Raw genomic sequence first — 19,775 nt, forward strand, 5'->3', positions numbered from 1 at the left:
TGTGTGTGGTATCTCTTCACCAATGCTGAGTGTTAGTAGAGTTGTGACCGTGGTCCAGTATGTTTGAATAGAAGGGCATGTCCAGAGCATATGTAGAAGGTCTGCTCCGACTAAAAAGCATCTCGGACACCCAGTAGTGGTAATCGAGAAATATCTGTTTATCTTGTCTGGTGACAGGTACGCTCGATGCAAGATATAGAACTGTATAGTTTTAAAGCGGGCGTTGCGTGGGATGTTAACGGGGCTGGCCAGTACCATCTTCCATTCTTTGTCTGTCCATTCCCGTCCCCTGTCTGTCGCCCATTTATCTCGGAGTTGTTGGGTAGAGTATTGTGTGTGGGTTAATAGGGCTTGTTCTAGCCAGTGAATTAAATGGGAGCCGTTGCCCATGACATGGAGGTATTGTATGAAATGATGCATTGGTGGTTCCTCATATATGTCACCCCATGAGTCCGAGTGCGTGCGTATTATGGACGCGTGGAGGAGGAATTGTCCGGCCGGTAGGTCAGTGTCCCTGGCCAGCTCTGCAAAGGGGAGCAAGACGCTGTCTGCGTACAAATCCCCTATTGTCTCCACCCCCGCTTGTACCCATCTTTCGAGTAGATTTGGTGCTTCTTGAGTAGATTTGCTGCTGCTTGAGTTGATTTGCTGCTTCTCAAGTAGATTTGGTGCTTCTTGAGTAGATTTGCTGCTGCTTGAGTTGATTTGCTGCTTCTCAAGTAGATTTGGTGCTTCTTGAGTAGATTTGGTGCTTCTTGAGTAGATTTGCTGCTGCTTGAGTAGATTTGCTGCTTCTCAAATAGATTTGGTGCTGCTTGAGTAGATTTGCTGCTGCTTGAGTTGATTTGCTGCTTCTCAAGTAGATTTGGTGCTTCCTGAGTAGATTTGGTGCTTCTTGAGTAGATTTGCTGCTGCTTGAGTAGATTTGTTGCTTCTCAAGTAGATTTGGTGCTTCTTGAGTAGATTTGCTGCTTCTTGAGTAGATTTGGTGCTTCTTGGGTCGATTTGTTGCTTCTCGAGTAGATTTGCTGCTTCTCTGGTAGATTTGCTGCTGCTTCTTGAGTAGATTGGCTGCTTCTCGAGTAGATTTGCTGCTTCTTGAGTAGATTTGCTGCTTCTCAAGTAGATTTGCTGCTTCTCAAGTAGATTTGGTGCTTCTTGAGTAGATTTGGTGCTTCTTGAGTAGATTTGCTGCTGCTTGAGTAGAGTTGCTGCTTCTCAAGTAGATTTGGTGCTTCTTAGATAGATTTGCTGCTTTTTTTTTTACTTTTTATTAACTTTTCAAGAAACAGTGGTGTACATCACAGTCACACAGTGCAAGATATACAATCGTACCTCAGGAAATCGATTGGAAGTAAGGGGTTGGGTACCTTCGACATTGTTCTTTACAATTCATCATTGTACATTCAGTAGTGCGAGTGGCTCGTCAGCCCAGGCAATCAGGGGGGGTTCGCAAATGTGACCCCTATATTCACTCCAATTAGACCAGATACCGACCCATTTCTGTGGGCACCCCCTGGCTACATAAACTGTCTTCTCCTGGAGCATGCACCAGTCCATGTCTGTCTTCCAGAGACCAAGTTTTAGAGGCCCTGCTGCCCCCCACAGCCTAGCAATATTCCTTTTTGCGATAGCAAAGCCAAGTGTGGCCCAGATCCTCCCACGGGGTGACAGATCCGTGGGCTCCCATATATTCAATAGACATCATTTTGCCGCAACCCGGAGCTCCACCTCCCACACCTCCCGCATGCACTGGTGTATCCGTCGCCAATAGACCTGGAGCACTGGGCACTCCCATATGGTGTGGAAGAATGTCCCTGCCTCTCCACACCCCCTCCGACAGAGCCCGTCCACATTGCGGCCCATTAATTGCAGTCTAGTCCCTGAAATATAGACCCGGTGGAGAATCTTAAGTTGGATAAGGTGGAGTCGAGCCAAGATGGCCACTTCCTTAGTGGATGCTAGCGCACTGTTCCATTCTTCCTCATCTATTTCCAACCCATCAGCCTCCCACTTAGTTTTCAGGGTTTGCAAAAGATCTGGGGAAAAAAGCCGCAGCAAAATGGCGCTGTGTTGGCGCGTTGCGCACTTTTCTTAGGTCCTCGATGATCCCGGGGGAGCCTGCCCCGACGCCCCCCCCCTTGGCCGGCCGAGTTTCTGGCATCCCTCCAGGTGTTAAACCAGCCACAGGCCCTCCGGCCGACAGGTCCCTGTAGGTGGGCTGCACGCAGTCTAGGCCCCGAGCCGGGGCCTCGGGTATGTAGGCGCCCGGCCTTAGGGCTCCGGGCAGATCCGTCCCCGTGGCCGCTGCAGATTAGTAGGGCCACAACTCGGCTCCCAGGTGGCGGTGAGCTCCGCTTTTTGAAGCTGCGGGTAGCACTCCTTAGCAGGGCTCCAGGGCGCTGGTGGAGAGGCGCCCTGGCACGGATTATGGCCGTATAGTCGCGGGGACGGCGTCAGTCCCGGCGGAGCTCGGGTCTCAGGCGGCCATCTTCATCGGCGCCTCAGATTTGCTGCTTCTTGAGTAGATTTGGTGCTTCTTGGGTAGATTTGCTGCTTCTCTGGTAGATTTGCTGCTGCTTCTTGAGTAGATTTGCTACTTCTCGAGTAGAGTTGCTGCTTCTTGAGTAGATTTGCTGCTGCTGCTTGAGTAGATTTGCTGCTTCTCTGGTAGATTTTCTGCCGCTTGAGTAGATCTTTTACTCGAGTGGCAGCAAAATCAACTCGAATGGGCATGCACTGTTGTGCATTGCATGGTGCTATTCACACTGATTTTCGAGTGCTGCTCACGCTACTGGCGCTAAATTGCAGAGCGAACAGTGCAACATGCATATTTTCCACCCATTGGTGGAACTCCATGGAGTTTATAGGTAACTTTGCAGGGAATCCACAGAGTGAAACTCCACGAGTTCCGTCCACCCATGTAGATAACATGTTAAGAGACACATAAACCAACACAAGCCAGTATCAGTCCCGACTAATGACAAATGACCATTACACAAGATCTAAGAACGAGGTGACATGACATCATGTATTTACAAAACACGCCTCACCTTTCACCCTGATCTCCAGGGGGCGGCTCGTGCTGCTGCTGACAGGGTTGTATATTCCACAGGTGTAGGTCCCGCTGTCAGATGTCATTGTTGGGTGAAAGTAAACGAAGGGGCTGGATTCAGTGCAGGTGACGCGCTGCTGGTCACAGGGGATGCTCAGGTTATCTCTAAAAAACAGGTATCTCTCCACTGTCCAGTTCTGAGCCTCACACTTTAGGGTCATGTTATATCCATTCAAGTCCAATCCTGCAGCTATGACCAGGGGCGGCTGGGAAAGGATATCTAGAAGACATTGAGTTCAGACTGAAAATTCACAGCAAAGATTTTATATTTTTAAATGTATTTTAAATGCATGTGTGGCACACACTATATTGTGAAATGCAAAACAAAGTGTGAATAAGGATACATTAAGCACAGGCTCACTATATTAGCTATTTCATTTTGAATCCTTGGGAATTCTGCGCTTTGGGACGTTGGGTACCAGCATGTATTATTTTCATCCATCAGCACGTTGCATTGAGGGTCTTGCAGTTCAGCTTTTAACAGTTTGATTATGGGCTCAAAATCCCAGCTTGCAAAGTGCTGTTGGCTAAAATACCAAAATTGTCTGCATGTGTTATACATGCTATGGATCCACGTGTCAGCTAGGTTTTAACATTTTACAAGCTTACCTACTCCATTTCAAGCTTGTTTGACTCGTAAACCAAAAGTAAACTCTGCTCACATATTTTGTGACGGTTCGATCTTTAACGCACAAGCATTGCCACTACTGATCGATATTTCTTGTGTACAGTGGAAAGGTTTATACCAAGTCTCACAAGACAGAGGTACAACATGGACAGCCGCAACACAACCTACCCTAACACATGGTAGCAAAGGAAGGACGGGCGACAGTAGCAGAAGGAACATCACAACACTCTCTCACACGTACAGGCAGATACAACACAGGCGGCTAACACACTACAGTGAGTGAGAGGCGTTCAAGGATTGTTTCATGATTTCAATAAACAGACGTAAACATACGACAGGTACAGAGCTCCTCCAAGAAAAGCCAAACCTACTATGGAATTAACATACATTAATGTCCTCCTATAGGGTGATGAACGCTCAGCTGCCTACTAGCATGGAGTGCTTCATCAGCGGGGTCCATATCCTACACTGGGAAGCATTCCAGAGTACTGCTGTTCACTTTCTGTACAGTTTCCTAATTATGACTTCTCTAGTTTGGGTGAGATCATGTCAGGTATGGCCACTTTTATGTTCTCTCTTTGCTAAACTGTCAGACTTAATATTAAATTTTTATGTAAGTGATCCAAAAATAGGTTTTACTGATGTTTTCCGACCACAAAATTAAAAACAAGAGGGTTGAGCCATAGACCCTACTTACCTTTTTCATCAACATGTTTCGGTGCTCGAATAGAGCCCCTTTGGTCTCAGGCGTCTTCCCCAGGAATGCAGTTATCCTGTATCACACATTGTGAAATAATCCCTGCTTCTTGGGGCATGTTCACCACCCCTGAAAGAGTGCAGGTGGCAATAGGACAATTTTCCTGAGGTTTGACTCCATGAACAGGTCTTGCAACATGCTGTTGGTGATGCTGCCAGCGCGTGCAGCATGTTTCAAAGAGCCAGTCACTGTCGTTCTAGCCTGCCCTATGAAACAGGCCACGCCAAGCTACACTTGCAGCTAACTGGGTATGGGCAGTGGGGATGCATTGGCCTTTGGACTGCATACTATATGTCCAACACCAATCAATCAATCAGGGGACTTGCAAGCGTGCTACTCACCCGTGAGGGTCTTAAGGCGCTGAGGAGGCTGGGGGGGGGTGGGGGGGGAGGTTTAGCAGCTGCAGCTCCATCCAGTCGAAGAGCCAGGTCTTGAAGGTGTTCAAAGAGGAGGCACGTCTAATGTTGATCGGGAACTCGTTCAAGGTCCAGGCCGCGATGTAGGTGAAGTTTCTTCCACCTTTCCTGGCTTTGTAGATGCACAGTGTTTTGGCAAGGGTGAGATCGGCGGATTAGACGTTTCTCTTGGGTAAATGGAAGGATTGAGGTATTGGGGTCCGGTGTTGTGGAGGTATTTGTAGGCATGGGTGAGTCCCTTGAAAGTGACTCTCTTCTCTACGGGGAGCCAGTGGAGGTTGCAGAGGTGTTGGGTGATGTGTTTGTATCAAGGGATGCCGAGGACGATCTTGCTGCAGTGCTCTAAATGTCTGGAGTTTGTGGAGCAGGGACTTGTTGATCCAGGTTTGGAGGGCGTTTCTGCAGTCCAGTCTGCTGGTTATGAGTCTGTGGGTGACGGTTTTCCTTGATTCGGCAGGGATACATTTGAAGATCTGTCAGAGGATGCGGAGGGTGTTGAAGCAGCTGGAGGTGACCGCGTTGACCTATCGGATCATGGAGAGGGAGGAGTCAAGTACAATGACAAGGTTTTGGGCATGGTCCGTGGGGGTGGGAGGGCTGCCGAGGGCGTTGGGCCGCCAGGTGTTCTCCCATGTGGAGGGGGAGGGTCAAAGGACGAGGACATCTGTCTGGTGGTGACGGGGCCCTTGGTGTGGGAGAGGATTAGATGGGTGTCATTGGCATAGGATACTATGCTGAGTCCGTGCTGTCTGACGATGGCGGCGAGGGTGGCCATGTGGATGTTGAAGAGCATGGGATTGAGTGACGATCCTTGGGGCCCTCTGCAGTTGCTTTCCGTTGGTTCAGAGAGGAAGGGTGGCAGTTAGATTCTTTGGGTTCTGCCGGTGAGTGTGCGGTGGGAGACAGTGTTGAATGCTGCAGAGGTCGAGTAGGATCAGGCTGTGGTGTGTCCTTGGTCAAGGAGGGTGCGGATGTCATCTGTGGTGGCGAGTAGAACGGTCTCGGTGCATTGATTGCTTTGGAATCCAAATTGGGATGGGTCAAGGATGGAGTTTTCTTCGATGAATATTGTTAGCTGGGCATTGACGATCTTCTCGTGACTTTGGCCGCAGAAGGAAGGAGGGAGATGGGTTGGTAATTCTTGAGGTCTGTGGGATCTGCTGACGGCTTCTTGAGCAGGGGTCTGACTTCTGCGCATTTCCAGTTGTTCGGAAAGGTGCCAGCCTTGTAGGTGGTGTGATCTTCTGGCTTTTCGCTGTTTCTCCAGTTCTTCTCGAGATGTCTGCAGGTGCGTCTGGATTCGTGGAGGGCGGTGTTGAACCAGGTGGCCTTTCTGGGACGCTGTCTGCTGGAGTTGCATAGGAGTATGAGTTGGATATCCATCTGTGGAGTTCTTTGGCTGCAAGGTTGGCGTCAGTCGAAGTGGTGGGGGCGTCGCAGTTGAGGGTGTGGTTGAGCTGCTCCTCAGTGATTTTGCTCCAGTTCCTTTGTGGAGGGCACATTGCTGTTTGGAGGTGGTGAGTTTGTCGACGTTGAAGTGGTGGTCCATCCTGGGGTGTTACATGCTGTGGCTGAAGTGGATGTTGTTACCTACTGCGAAGATGGGGTCGATAGTGTGTCCTGCTTTGTGGGTGAGCGTGGTGACGAGCTGTTTCATGCCGATGTTGGCGAAGTTGTCCAGGAGTGTGGTGGAGTTGGGGTTGCTGGGCTTTTCGAGGTGGAAGTTCATGTTTCCGATGAGTATTTAATCCATGGCAGCGATGGCGTGGGGCGCGATGAGGTCAGTGATGGCCATGGCGAACAAGGTCCGGGGGTGTGCAAGCAAGGGTGCTGCGAAGAGTGGTTCTAGGGCTGGTCTGTACCTGAAGTGAAGGTATTAGGTGGTAGAGAGGGAGTCATTCGACGTGGAGGTGGAGAGTCAAAGATAGCTCTTGTGTGCGTTGGCAAGTCCTCCTCCTGGGCAGTTGGGATGGTCTTTCCTCTGGATCTTGTATCTGTCGGAGATGGAGGTGGAGATGTTGGGGGCAAAGTAGGTGCTGGTCTAGGTTTCTGTAAAGAAGTCGATGTCTGGTGAGAGGGTTTCATGAAGGCCCCAGATTTGAACGGCGTGTCTGTGCAGGATGCGCACATTGAGGAGGATGCACCTCAGGGTTTTGGAGGTGTTGGCATTCGGTGCGGGGGTGCTGACCATGAGGGTGCTGACGGTGTTGAAGGTGTGGCGGCAGTGGCAGCAAGAGAACTGTCCTTGGGTGGTGCTCAGCATGGACAGATGGCAGTTTTTGTTCCGTCCGGGGTTGATTGCGAGGAGGGTAGCTGCGTTGTAGCAGTGGATGGTTGGAGATCCTGGGTTCCTGGCTCTGGTCGCGGTCAGGTTCCAGACGGGTGCAGACGGGCTTGCCTTAGGCGCACCAGCAGCGTGCCCCCTGCATGGTCACGCAGCATCCACCAATAAATAGGGAGAGGGGGAGGGAAGCACAGCTAGGAGGTGGGAGCGGGAACGGCAGGGGGCTGTGGGGAGCTGTGGGGAAAAAGCTGGGACAGAGCAGGAAAACGAGGAGCTGAATAAAAACAATGAGACACCGCACATAATTAACAGTAATACAAAAATGCAATAATACATTGACACAGAATACCAATACCAATAAAGACAGGAGAATGACACAGGGCAAAACGGGCACAACGGGAGAGAAAGGCAACCAGTGGGAGCAGCAGGGCAGGCTCGAACACCTACAAGATCCCAGTCTGTGGCAGCGTAACAGCGTTGGAGCTGCTGGGAGAGAGCAGGTCCCTGGCCAGAGGTCAGAGGTCTGGCCCTGGCCAAAGGTCAGAGTTCAAAGCATCTCCTACCTCGCTACCAGCACCAATAGGGCAGCGGAAGTGAGGCAGTGACGGCCATGTCCCAAAATTCTCCACCGCCCCATCTGTGTTGCAGCTTGTCTGGAAAAGCAGCGAAATGAAAGCTGAGGAGAACAGCTTTTATGTTAGCCTGCACCGCCTGCCCTGCTGCAAGTGTCACTATATATACATATAAATAGAGTACTTTGATTTGTTTCACTTTAGCACTTTAGATGCCATCATTGCACTACTTGGAGCTTATTAAAATTAGCGAACCATATCCTCTTTGCTGTGCCAATTTTATTAATAACTCAAGAGGCAAGTCATTTGTCTTGTTTCTGCTATATAAGACTTTTTTTGTAGATGGTGCAACATTGTGGTCTATTTAACCATAGTCAAGCGAGGACATGCATCCTGAACTATTGAAAGGTGCCCTAAATTAGGTGATTGTTAGATTTGGGGGTCTCTAGTTGGCACAGGTAGGTACTTGTGACAAGTAGGGACCCTCTTCTCTAGTCAGGACAATGGGTTTACACTCCAAAAATAACCCCTGCTCACCCTCTAGGCTGCATGGTGCAAGCAGTTGAGGCTTATTTCAGAGGCGTTGTAAGTTAAGCAGTTGTGACCACATACAGTAACCCAGTGACAACACTACAAATGGACACCACACAGGTTTTATATAAAAAATAAGTAGACTTTACATAGCGTTACCAGAAGACCATAAACAACAAAAATACACACTATGATTACTTTAAGATGGTAGATTCAAGCTTAGTTCAGTTTAGTTCCTAAATGCGACACTCTGCATCAATGTACCCTAAGTTGCGTTGCGCTTCCACGACAAGCAATGTCGCAGCGATGGGATGTGCGGCAAAGTCAGGTGCAAAGAAAGAAAGACGTGAAGATCTTCCAGATGTGGTGCTCTTCTCGGGGATGCGATAAACTCTCAGTTCGATGCGTGGACTGCAGCGGCCACACCCTTATGATGCGACGGCAACAGCTCCAGCGGTGAAGCTCTTCTCCACGATGCGTGAAGCTTCCGCTTGATGCGACAACTACAGAGGCAACATCCAAGATGCGACGGCGGCAGCTCCGACGGTGGCGCGCTTCTCGGCGATGCGAGGTGCTCTTGGTCGATGCGGTGCAATGCGACATTTCCAACGGCGACACCTTCCTGCTTCGGAGTTAGCGACGGCAGGCTAAGCGACGGCGACAAGCTCCAACCTCATTGCGAGATTCTTTTCCTGATGTGGTGCAGTGCGACAACTACAGCGGAGACACCCTCCTTCTTCAGAGTTGCGACGGCAGCAGCAACAACGGCGACATGCTTCTTCTTCGTTCTTCCCCGGTAGCTTGTTTCCTTCCCAGTGTAAGAATTGGCTTTTGTAGGTTGGTTTGCCCTGTTCCCATCATGCACTGGGACAGGAACAGACTAATTTGCATACAGCCAGGTTCTGAAACTGGGATGGTGCAGTGAGCTAAAAAACGGTGTTGGATCTAGCCCTGATCTCTTGACTGGGTGAGAGTATTCTGTTTAATTCAGAGACTCTGTCCCTCACCACCCCTTGTTGTAAATATTCTTCTTCGTTGCGGCATGCTTCTCTCCGATGCAGTGCAACAGTTCCAGTGGCGACACCCTCCTTTCTCCGGAGTTGCGATGGCAGGCACTGCAACGCGCTTCTTCTCGTTGAGTCGCGCTTCCAGCTCCTTGCGACACGCAGTTCCTCAGAAGGCCCAAAACAGCAGCAGGAACTTCCAAAAGAACTCTGGCGAGCTGGGGGGTGAAGTCTGTTGTCCCTGAGACTTCAGCAGGAGGCAAGCTCTTTTCCAAGCCCATGGGGATCCTTCACAAGTTGAAAGCAAAGTACACAAAGTTCCTTTCTCCTTCCTTTGGCAGTAAGGCAACCACTGCAAGCCAATCCCCCAAGCAGCACTTCAGCTTGAGAATAGTCGCTCCTCAGTTTCTTCAGGTTCCTCTCCTCACTAAAGGTTTCTTCTTGTAGTCCAAAGTGATCTAATTTCATGGGATCAGGGTCCCAATATTTATACCAGGAAATCCTTTGTTCTCTGAGGGGAGAGGGGCCTTTGCCCATTCCAAACCAGTTCTGAAGCACTCTGTTTACCAGACTTCTCCTTTCCTTTCACAGTGCAGGGCATGCACATCAGACGCCCCACAGGAGCTGGAGCCAGCATTATGGAAGGCAAGTACAGTCCTGGAGCACTTTGTTTACAGGATTCCTTCTCTTCTTTCAGTGTGAAGGGCAGAGACATCAGCCGCTCCCCAGGCGGTGGAGCCAGCATTGTGGAAGGCAGGCACAGCCCTATTCAGAGTTCAGGTGCACTCCTCCCTCCCATCTAGATGCAGATCTCTCTATTCACCACTGGGTGACTCAGCCTGTCTCCTGGAATTCCCCAGCCCTGTCACTCACAAAACCAGACATAGGAATACACAAACTAGCAGAGGCAGGTTTGAAGGGTTAGACAAGCAAATACCTACTTTCTAAAAGTGGTATTTGCAAACACAGAATATTAAAATAAACTTTACTAAAAGATGTATTTTATTATTCTGATTTCAGGCATACTAAACTAGAATTTCTACCATGTTCTCTGAGACAGTTAGGATTATAAAATGTACTAACTCTAACAGCCCATTCTGGCCTATGGAGAACAGGTAGCCTTGCAATAGTGAAAAACGAAAATGGCTTCAATTCACCATTTGGATATGCCACACACACCAGGGCTTGTCCTACCTTATACTTACAATGCACCCTGCCCTTGGGCCCACCATAGGGGTGACTGATATGAAGAAAAGGGAAGGTTTAGGGACTGGGAAGTGGGTGCACTTGCCCAGTCAGCATGACAGTACCAGACTGTACGCAGGTTCTGCAATGGCAGACCTTAGACACATTTTACAGGGCTGCTTCTGTGGGTGGCACAACCAGTGCTGCAGACCCACCAGCTTATTAATTTACAAACAAGGGAACCAGATAAGTGGCTGCGTACCACGGGTATCAATTACTATTTCAGAAAACAACGGTCCTGAGCAAACAGGGGATTTGAAAAAAAAATCATATAGACCATGATGGGTACTATATATATCTCCAATGCCCAGCCGGACATGGGATTTTATTAGAACAATGTTTTAAATAGAGTCAAAAATGAAAGCAAAGACATTTACAACGGGGCACAGCCCTGTACCAAACATTAGCATGGAAGTGCGGGAAAAAAGAGTAAAAACAGTGTAGACAAACAAAATAACAGGCAATAACTTTAGAGCAATGGCGATTTGCTCTCAAATGTATAGTACAGCAAGCACCGTGAATAGTAAGTTTCAAGGTTCCTGCCATTGTGCTCCCGAACCGATATGCACACTGCTGCATTTTCCAACCGAGAGTCCATAGAGCTCCCCAGCGAGGAACCGCTTACTTAGCGCTGTCGCTACACCTTGATCCTGCCTACAAGCTGTGACCCCACCGGTACATTCCCGTACCAAGCTGCGGACCCTTGAAAGCCATCCAAGGACCGAATTAAGGACGGAAAGCAATTGCGTCCCGCTCGTACTTTCGATCCTTTAAACTTACTATTCACATAAGTTCCAACACGCCTATCCGAATTGTGGCTTCATTGTTACACACCAGGCAATTGTTAAAATTTAGTCCTGATGATGATCCCTCGAATCTAGGAGCCTGGGATCGTCGTCAACATTTCAAAATAGTACCATAAATATCCATTGCGTGTAATTATTGTGGTTACTATTTGGCAGTGCTTGCTGTACTATATATTTGAGTGCAAGTCGCCATTGCTCTAAAGTTATTGCCTGTTATTTTGTTTGTCTACACTGTTTTTGCTCTGTTTTCCCGGACTTCCTTCTTAAAATCCCCTGTTTGCTCAGGACCGTTGTTTTCTGAAATAATAGCAGACCCACCAGCAGCATTTGGATTACATGCCCTGGCACACTCAGTGCACTAGACTAGGGTCTGACAAGTAAACGAAATAGCCAAACATGGAACCACTGATTAGTACATCAATTTACAGTAGGGAGCACTTGCACTGTGGCACTGGAGTGGGAATAGTAATTTTTACCCCTACGCTATCCAACACTTTCCCTACTGTTGCACGCACTGGAGTGGTAATAGTAAATTTTACCCTCCCGCTATCTTACAGTAAAAATATTGTATATTTTTATTAATATTACATTAATATATATATATATATATATATATATATATATATATATATATATATATATATATATATATATATATATATATATTCACTTAAAAAAACATAGGTTTTAGGCCTTATATAGTTAGGAATTAGCATTTAAAAAACCATTGAAATTGCTCCTATATAGTTAGTTGTACTAACTATATTTCGCGCACCCGCAATCCACTGCTGATGATGTCACATATTACATCATTCATGACATGGTCAGTGACATCACTGCTGACATCTCAAATGACATCACTGATGACATCACTGATGACATCTCATTTGACATCACTGATGACATCACTGATGACATCATCCAGTGACTGTGTGCTTCTGTAAAGTTTAAACATGTTTTACATATTGAAGAATGAGTGGATGTACAAGTGTCTGGATGAAGGATTAGTAGGTGCGTGACTGACTGTATGAGTGAGTGATTAAATGTGTCTTACTAAATGCATGGGTTAGTGACTAAACTGTCTGAATGTGTGCATCAGTATGTCTGTTATTGTGTAAGCTGCTGCATGTGTTGATCAGTAGCTATATGAGTGACTATATGGGTTATTGATTGGTTGCCCAAGTATTTGAATGGGAGACTGAGTGTGTGTGTGGGTGGCTGGGAGGTGTGTGACTCTGTGCATAGATGTGTGAGCAATTGATTCACTAGGTGAATGAGTTCAAGAGTGCATGTGGAAACAGCGATATGGGCGGTTGACTGTGTGCATGGGTGTGTTGGTGAGTGAATGGATATCTCAGTGCTACATGTCCAAGTAAGTACATATGTAAAACACAGTGCATGTGAGAGTTGGCATATATAAATGACTATACATGAGAGCCAGTGAATGTGTGAGTGGCTGTATGGATCATTGTGTACTTGTATCAGTGATTGTATAAGAGAGTAAGTATGTGTTAGTATATGTTTGAATAAGTAAGGTGTTGTGTGTATAACTGTATAGTTGAGGAAATGGAAGTGTGATTGATTCTTTGCATGACTGACTAGGTGTGTGAGTAACTCCATGGATGAGTGGCAGTGTGTGAGTGTCTGTATAGGTGTATGAGTGCATATGATAGTGTTGTATTGATGAGTGACTGTATGTATGAGTGAATGAGTGAATGTGTGTGTAGACCTAGGAATCAGTGAGTGAGTATGTAGTAACTGGTATTGGTGTGTCAATGGTTTCAAGAATGGTAGTCTGTATTTAACAGTGGGTGTATCAAAGGTTATATTAGAGTGTGAGGAGGTGCATCGTATTATCACATGAATGATATCATCCGTGATGTGATCAGTGATGTCAAATGAGATGTCATCAGTGATGTCATCAGTGATGACATTTGAGAAGTCATCAGTGATGTCATCAGTGATGTCACTGACCATGTCATGAATGATGTAATATGTGACATCATCAGCAGTGGATTGCGGGTGCGCGAAATATAGTTAGTACAACTAACTATATAGGAGCAATTTCAATGGTTTTTTAAATGCTAATTCCTAACTATATAAGGCCTGAAATCTATGGTTTTTTAAGTGAATTTGCAAGGTTTTTAAAATTCTAATTTCTAACTATACAAGACCTGAAACCTATGGTTGTTTATGTGAATTTGCAAGGTTTTTTAAATGCTAATTCCTAACAATATAAGGCCTGAAACCTATGGTTTTTTAAGTGAATTTGCAAGGTTTTTTAAATGCTAATTCCTAACTATATAAGGCTTGAAACCTATGGTTTTTTCAGTGAATTTGCAAGGTTTTTTAAATGCTAATTCCTAACTATATCAGGCGTGAAACCTATATTTTTTTTCAATAAATTTCAAAGGTTTTGTAAATGCTAATTCTATTAGCGGATAACGTTTATATATGTTATTATCCTTTTGGGACCACCTGAGCAGCCATCTTGTTTCTCAGGAGAAGTGAGGCACAAGAGAGCACAAAACAAGAGTGGAAAACGCAAAAAGGGGGCAGGGTTGAGACCCCCTGACCCTCTAGCCTTTCTAAGGGGGTCCCAGAAGGACCACCAAGTGCAAAAAACAATTTTTTTTTTTTAAATCGCGGGGTACGCGCACGGTACGCGTATCGTACGCGTACGGTGCGCGTACCCCGCGATTTATTATTTTTATTTATTTTTTTTGCCCTTGGGGGTCCTTTTGGGACCCCATGAGAAGGGCTAGAGAGTTGGGGGGTCTCTACCCTGCCCCCTTTTCGTGTTTTCCACTCTTGTTTTGGGCTCCCTTGTGCCTCAGTTCTCCTGAAAAACAAGATGGTGGCCAACACTTCCTGGTTTGGACAGTTTGGAATGTTGACAGTCGACTGCCAGTCAATCAGAAACTCGCTCGCACACGTAAGGGTACGCGCACGTACGCGTACAGTGCGCGTACGGTGAGTGCATATAGATATATAATTTGCTCAAATTCAATTTTCTCAACAACTACTGGAGGGATTTTCACCAAATATAGAAAAGGCACTACTGCATACCTGTCCCTACCATTTTGCCAAGTTTGGTGAAATTCCGTTCAGCCGTTCGGGCTGTAGCCGTGTCTAAAGGTCCCATAGAAATTGCCATTTGAAAATTTTCAAATTCAATTTTCTCAAGAACTACTGGAGGGATTTTCACCAAACATAGCAAAGGCACATCTGCATACCAGGCCCTACCATTTTGCCAAGTTTGGTGTAATTTCATTCAGCCGTTCAGACTGTAGCCGTGTCTAAAGGTTCCTATGGAAATTAACATGGGGAAAACACGCTTTGGGACACCCCTTTCGGCCCCCGCTTGATGAATCCCCCCAAAACGTTCAGGGAAGGAGCGGAGCAGAGCTTGCCAAAATTCTGGAAAATTACACACAGATTCCTCAATCGGCGCGAAAGTTATTCCCAATAGAATGTTGAGCGCATATATATATATAATTTGCTCCTATTCAAATTCTCAACAACTACTGGAGGGATTTTCACCAAATATAGAAAAGGCACTACTGCATACCTGTCCCTACCATTTTGCCAAGTTTGGTGTAATTCCGTTCAGCCGTTCGGGCTGTAGCCGTGTCTAAAGGTGCCATAGAAAATGCCATTTGAAAAATTTCAAATTCAATGTTCTCAAGAACTACTGGAGGGATTTTCACCAAACATAGCAAAGGCACATCTGCATACCAGGCCCTACCATTTTGCCAAGTTTGGTGTAATTCCATTCAGCCGTTCGGGCTGTAGCCGTGTCTAAAGGTCTCTATGGAAATTAACATGGGGAAAACACGTTTTGGGACCCCCCTTTTTTCTGGGCCCCCGCTTGACGAATCCCCCCGAAACTTTCTGGGAAGGAGGGGAGCGGAGCGAAGCAATTTTAAGAAAAATTACACGCAGATTCCTCAATCGGCGCCAAAGTTATTCCCAATAGAATGTTGGGGATTTCATATGGTAACTAGGTCCTAACTATATATACCTACTGGCGACCGCCAGTAGGTAATATATATATATATTACCTACTGGCGGTCGCCAGTAGGTATATATAGTTAGGACCTAGTTTCCATAGGAAAACCACAACATTCTATTGGGAATAACTTTGGCGCCGGTTGATGAATCTCCGCGAATTTCTCAAAGAAGATGCCCCGCTCCGCTCCTTCCCTGAAAGTTTTGGGGGGATTCATCAAGTAGGGGCTGAGAAAAAAGGGGGGTCCCAAAACGTGTTTTCCCCATGTTATTTTCCATAGGACGATTAGACACGGCTACAGCCCGAACCGCTGAACGGAATTACACCAAACTTGGCAAAATGGTAGGGACTGGTACGCAGTACGGCCTTTTGTTTAAATGGTGTAAATCCCTCTAGTAGTTGTTGAGAAAATTGAATTTGAAAAAAATGTATATATCTATATAAGCTTACTGTAAGCTTACTGTACTCTGTACCTTCCCGAGTACGAGTATTCTGATTGGCTGCCAATGTCTGTCAACACTCCAAAACCGAAATTGTTGCCAGCTATCTTGTACCTCGGTAGACTGAGGCACAGGAAAGCAGAAAAACAAACGTGTAGAACTCAAAAAGGGGGCAGGGTAGAAGCACCCGATACCCTAGGCCTGCTCAGGGGGTCCCACAAGGACCCCCCAGGGCCCCGCAATTTATTTATTTATTTTTAAATCGCGGGGTACGCGTACCGTGCGCGTACGTACGCGTAGGTGCGCGGCCCCCACAATTAAAAATAATAATAATAATAATTGTTTTGGGCCTTGGGGGTCCTTGTGGGACCCCCTGAGCAGGCCTAGGGGGTCAGGGTGCTTCTACCCTGCCCCCTTTTTGAGTTCTACACGTTTGTTTTTCTGCTTTCCTGTGCCTCAGTCTACCTTGTAGGACCCCCTGAGCAGGCCTAGGGGGTCAGGGTGCTTCTACCCTGCTCCCTTTGCGTGTTTTCCACCTTTGTTTCACTGCTTTCTTGTGCCTTGGTTCTACCGAGGCATAATATGGCTGCAAACACTTCCTGGTTTGGAGTGTTGAAAGACAGTGGCAGCCAATCAGCATGCCTTCCCGAGAAAGCTGCATTCTCATTAGCTGTCAACACTTCTAACCAGGAAGTGTTGGCATCCATCTTGTGCTTGATAGACCGAGACACAAGAAAGCAGAAAAACAAAATGTGAAGAACACAAAAAGGGGGCAGGGTAGATACACCCTGACCCCCTAGGCCTGCCCAGGTGGTCCCACAAGGACAAAAAAGGCCCACATTTGTTTTAAAAAAAACCTGGTCTGTTTTTTTAAAAATTACCCCCCGGGGGGACCAAATCGCGGTGGCATAGTGATAAAGAAGTGTGGGGGGTCCACAATCCCCCCCACACTGCCCCGGGGACTGCCGCCCCCGGAGCAAAGCAACGCAGCTCCTTGGCGCATACTCGAGGCTCCTGGTGGGCTACTTGGCCCCCAGGGACCCCCAGTATGCAAGGTGAATTAGTTCCTATTCTGAAAACACGCCAGAGGTTGCGCTGCAGAGAGGTGTAAAAAATGGTGTGGCTTCATTACACCTCTCTGCAATGCAGCCCCCTGGCGCATACTGCAGGTTCAAGGTGGGCTAGTTGGCCACCAGGGACCCCCAGTATGCAAGGGGAATTAGTTCCCCCTCTGCACACACTCCCGGGAGCTGCATTGCAGAGAGGTGTAAAAAAGGGTGTGGCCTCATTAAACCTCTCTGTAATGCAGCTCCCTGGCTTATACTGGAGGCTCCTGGTGGGCTAGTTGCCCCCCAGGGACCCCCAGTATGCAAGGGGAATTAGTTCCTCCTCTGCAAACGCGCCAGGGGTTGCGCCGCAGAGTGTTGTAAAAAGGGGGCGTGCCCTCTGAATACCTGCCGCAAAAATGTAGTAAATCAGTATAAAAAAAATAACAATTAATACATTTAAAAATTGTCATTTAAAAAACCTTCGAAATTCAATGAAAAAACCATAGGTTTCAGGCCTTATATAGTTAGGAATTAGCATTTAAAAAACCTTGCAAATTCACTTAAAAAAAACATAAATTTCAGGCCTTATATAGTTAGGAATTAGCATTTAAAAAACATTTGAAATTCACTGAAAAAACCATAGGTTTCAGGCCTTATATAGTTAGGAATTAGCTTTTAAAAAACCTTTGAAATTCACTCAAAAAACTATAAGTTTTAGGGGTATTATAGTTGCTCCTATAAAGTTATTTGTACTAACTATATTTCACGCACCCGCAATCCACTGTTGATGATGTCACATATTAGATCATTCATGACATGGTCAGTGACATCACTGATGACATCTCAAATGACATCACTGATGACATCACTGATGACATCATCCACGTGACAATCACATACACCTTTTCATACACTAGTAAAATCTTTCATCACTCTTTGTAAAATACAGAGTATCATATTTGAATCCATTGTCACAGCAATACCAGTATCTAAAAATACACTCAATGAACAATAGAACACTATCAAAAATACTAATACACCTAAATCGACATTAAACAACAGCACACATCCTATTCACATATGAAGTCATCCTACTCACTTATGCAAACAATGGATCATTCTTACATATATACTTAGCTACACACTTATACAAACACCACTTCATCTATTCATTTAGATAGTAAGTCATACTTAGTGAATTATAAAATCATTATTACAAGTATACAGTTATCCATACAGTCACTCACACAATCATTGAGTCTTATGTATACTTATTTATATACAACAACTGACACATACACTGCCTTTTATTTTTCTAGCTTGTTGGACATGTACCATTGAGAAATATATTTGCTCATCACCACACCCATAAAGAGATTCACTCACTGAAACTGTTAGAACATGCAGTTTTAGCTTCATATATCTACTGAATCAACTATTCACACATCTTTGGACAGTCACACACCCCCCACCGAACCAAACACACTTTCACACTCCCATACAAATACTCAGTTAACTAATCAATAACTAATATAGACTTTCACATAGCTAGTAACCAACTGGAGAACCAGTTTACACAACAACTGACAAAGTGATACAGATATTCACACAGTTTAGTCACTATCCACTATATTTAGTGAGACACTATAAATTGGTCAAGTAAACAGTCAATTACACTGCTACTAAATCCTCCATCCAAATATTTATTTATATATACCACTCATTCTTCAATGCAAATTGCTATATAGATAATGCATATTTAAATAACGAAGCAAACCACATTCACTGGATGATGTCATCTGTGATGTCATTTGAGATGTCATCAGTGATGTCACTGACCATGTCATGAATGATCAAATATGTGACATCATCAGCAGTGGATTGCGGGTGCGCGAAATATAGTTAGTACAACTAACTATATAGGAGCAATTTCAATGGTTTAGTATGAGTGAAATGTCCAGCTAACTATAACACCCCTAAAACTTATAGTTTTTTGAGTGAATTTCAAAGGTTTTTTAAAAGCTAATTCCTAACTATATAAGGCCTGAAACCTGTGGTTTTTTCAGTGAATATATATATATATATATATATATATATATATATCCCAACAACTCCTCCTCTAGCAGCCCGCCCCGACGTTGTCCGGGTATGAATTGCTGCCGGCCAATAGTATATTGTTTTGTAGGATTTCGTTTTGATAGCATTTATTATCTGTGATAGGCCAGTGAAACGCTCCGATTCACAGTGCACTGCTGATGCACTTAAGAGTGCGCGTTCAGTAGTGTGTGAACTCGAGTTTCCCTACTTTATTTTTCCTTGCAATATTATTTAGCACGAACTCGACAACATGGCATGAGCACAATTTACATTACAGAAGAACACATTCATTTGTGGTAGGCACGAGGAGACAAAGTGATTTGCCTGGAATCACAGGATGTTGAGCTGATGCAGAAATTTGAATGTAGCTCCCCAGCTCTAAAGTTCGCAATTCTAGAACTTGTGGCGGGAGGTGTGTCTAAAAGTGTATGTCGGTGCTGGCCATCAATGATAGAGACCTGTGCATTTTTCAAATGGGTGGTGAAAAAATATGAGTATGTTGCTGGAGATGTGGACCACCGTGCCACCAATGTACTTACCGGGGGAGGGTAAACACCCATTATTCTGCAACTTTCTTTCCGCATACCATCACTCTGCATACTTTCATTTCGAAAGTACCATGACTCCGCAATGCCATTATAACGTGTGGCATTACATTTTATATGCTTTTACCACGCATACATTTACAACGAAATTCGTTGTAAATGCATGAATGGTAAAAGCATGTTTTTTTTAAATGTTTGGATAAGGTAAGTATGGGTATAGGGGTATATGTTTTGGGGTACTGAGGTATATGTTGTGTGGTGTTTGGGTATTTTA

The 19,775-nt window shown here is 45.7% G+C and overlaps 1 protein-coding gene across 16 annotated transcripts in view; it reads right to left on the reverse strand.

The window, feature by feature from the left end:
- The window catches only part of LOC147706588 (cell adhesion molecule CEACAM5-like), a 274,782-nt gene that overhangs the window by 162,930 nt on the left and 92,077 nt on the right, over window positions 1-19,775 (reverse strand). For all 16 annotated transcript variants that reach the window (XR_015297670.1, XR_015297672.1, XR_015297673.1 and 13 more), the window contains exon 4: window positions 3,054-3,335. Coding sequence is in view for 7 of the 16 variants with exons in the window: in XM_086933068.1 (XP_086789194.1) it covers window positions 3,054-3,335 (282 nt within the window). In the remaining 9 variants the exon portion in view is untranslated. The remainder of the gene's footprint in view (window positions 1-3,053; window positions 3,336-19,775) is intronic.

The sequence above is a fragment of the Lissotriton vulgaris genome, chromosome 7 (assembly GCF_964263255.1).
Source record: "Lissotriton vulgaris chromosome 7, aLisVul1.2, whole genome shotgun sequence".
NCBI lineage: Eukaryota > Metazoa > Chordata > Amphibia > Caudata > Salamandridae > Lissotriton > Lissotriton vulgaris.